This window comes from Fulmarus glacialis, unplaced genomic scaffold (assembly GCF_000690835.1).
Source record: "Fulmarus glacialis isolate BGI_N327 unplaced genomic scaffold, ASM69083v1 scaffold23976, whole genome shotgun sequence".
In the NCBI taxonomy this organism is placed as follows: Eukaryota; Metazoa; Chordata; class Aves; order Procellariiformes; family Procellariidae; genus Fulmarus; species Fulmarus glacialis.
The window spans coordinates 4919-7097 of NW_009217852.1; the positions used below are offsets into that span (position 1 = coordinate 4919).

At 43.5% G+C, this 2179-nt stretch overlaps 1 protein-coding gene across 1 annotated transcript; it reads right to left on the minus strand.

Moving 5' to 3' along the window:
- Positions 1-201: 201 nt before the first annotated feature.
- Positions 202-1964, minus strand: LOC104078279 (heparan-sulfate 6-O-sulfotransferase 2). The gene has a single exon (XM_009579844.1). The coding sequence runs from the start codon at positions 1946-1948 to the stop codon at positions 1208-1210; it is 741 nt and encodes a 246-aa protein (XP_009578139.1). The 5' UTR covers positions 1949-1964; the 3' UTR covers positions 202-1207.
- Positions 1965-2179: the final 215 nt, after the last annotated feature.

Sequence of the window (2179 nt, forward strand, 5' to 3'; positions counted from 1 at the left end):
CTATGGCTATGGTAAAATTGGTTTCCATCATTTTTAGTCATTGCTCATCTGTCATCGCTAAGAAGGGCTCAAGAGCGTAGGGAATAAAAAAAGCCCTGTTCTTATCTGGTGTAGCAAAGATTTACTGGAAGTAAATCCTAATTCAAGTGTAAATTTACTTCTTCCATTGAGCAATCCTCTTTATAATATTGCTGGGATTAGAGAGTTTTATGACTTTTTAAAGACACTACACAAATATCCGCAACATAATTTCATCTAGTTTATACCACCAATTATTAAGGAATGATAAATTCAGCATTATGTATTCTAATGGGTAAGAAAGACTTAAAATTAGACACTGTCACAAGATTATAATTTGGAAAAGGCTTTATGAAACATGAAGGTGTGCTGTAACTTTTCCAGAATGTTTAAAATCATACTGCCCTGAAAAATTCTGGAAACAGTGTCTTTAACATTGGCATTGAGTTCAGAAAAGTATGTATGTCTTTTTTTTTTTCTTTTTTTTTAATATGAGATAGACCAAGCTTAAAACTCTAAACAGCAGTAGGTAGAAAAAGTTTAAAATTTTAAATATTTATATAGCTAGAGAAATTACTTCTATTCCTTTTAAAAGCCAATATTATACATAAAACTAGTCAATATTTTTTCTAGACCTTTATTGTTCCCTTCATCGTCCATTCATTAACTTGGTAAATATCATAAGCGGGTTGGTGCCCTTGAAAACACATTATTAAAATAAAATTAAGATAAAATCAAAGGGAAAAGGTTTTGCTCATATACTGTATTGTGAGAGTATGCTAAATGCTCATTATTAGGAAATGAGTTTGCTTCCCAGATAGATTTCAGCCGAGCATCTTAAACATTTTCCAGCATCCCATTTTGTACTCATAACTAATTTACGGATTTTTTTTTTTTCTTTTCTTTTAAATAAACGTCCAAGCAACCATTTCCGATGAGCCTACTTGGCTCCTGTATTTCATAAATAATCCAACAAACCTAAAAAGGACAATTTAATTACACGCTAAGATTAAGTGTTCCACGTACAGTACAACATTTACTGCAAAGGCAACTGCAAAGGCAACATTTTAACCTCTTTTTGCTTCGAACCCTTGAGAAGCGTAATTTGTTTGGACTGCTCCGTCATCTCCGATTTGTGGGTTGGGTTGGGTTTTGCTTTCGCATTCGGTGTCCGGCGGGTCCCCCCCGACTACCGCCGCCACCGCTCCACGTTCCCTATGTAGTCAGTGCTGGAGCTGTTCTCGCCCTGCTCTCTCCGGTGCGCTTGCTTCGCCCTCAGGATCTTGCGCTGCTCCTGGCGTTTCCGCCGCGCTTCCTGGTGCTCCTTCTGCCGCATGTACTGGTACCGCTGCAAAAACAGGTCTTTTGCATAATCGTACAATTCCATGTCTAAAAAATTGAGGGCCTCGATGCGCTGCTGAGTCTGCTCGTCTATCTCCACGCTGGAGGCCCTTGTGCTATTGTACTGCGTGAACGGCGAGATGAAGTTCATGTTGAAAGTCTTCTCAAAGAGATACTGAGTCTTCCGCTGAAATTCGGTCAAGCCGAAGAAGGCCATCCGCTTCAGGTTCTCCTTGGCACTGTCTAGCAGAACCTTATTTCTCTGCTCCTCCGGCATGACCGACAGGTTGTAGCATCCCACCAGGCTGAGGTCGGACAGCATGCGGACCTGGCGGTTGTTGGCGAGGTTGTAGGGGCAATCCATGAACTCCTGCAGGGAACAGCCCGACCAGTCGTCCCCCGTGTAGCAGCTGGGCAGCTCCTCGGTGGTTGGGGACCGGCCGTCGCAGACATGCAGGGACGCCTTCCATGTCGCTCCTCGCTGGACGTGGCGCCATTCGCTCAGGTATCGGGAGACGGGGTCACGCAGGATGGTGATATAGTAGAAATTCCTGTCAAGGGGAGAGGAAGGCAGAGCGTTTAGTCCCATGTGTCTCCAGCACACAGCGCATTAACGTTCAAAATCAATAGAAACTTGGAGATGCACTTAAGAGGCTTTCAGGAGCCCTGCTGCAGAGTGCTCCTCTGCGTGCTCACCTCTGCGGGGTGAAGGACGGCTGAACAAACTTCCCGGAGGGAGCGGGAAGGGTTGTATTTACCTGCACACATCTGTCTCTGCTTAATGGATTTTTGCCTCTACAGAGTGGAAAGGAACCCAAGA

Coding starts and splice junctions, on each gene's coding strand:
- LOC104078279 (XM_009579844.1), bottom strand. CDS start 1,948: ATGGGACTAAACGCTCTGCCTTCCTCTCCCCTTGACAGGAATTTCTAC.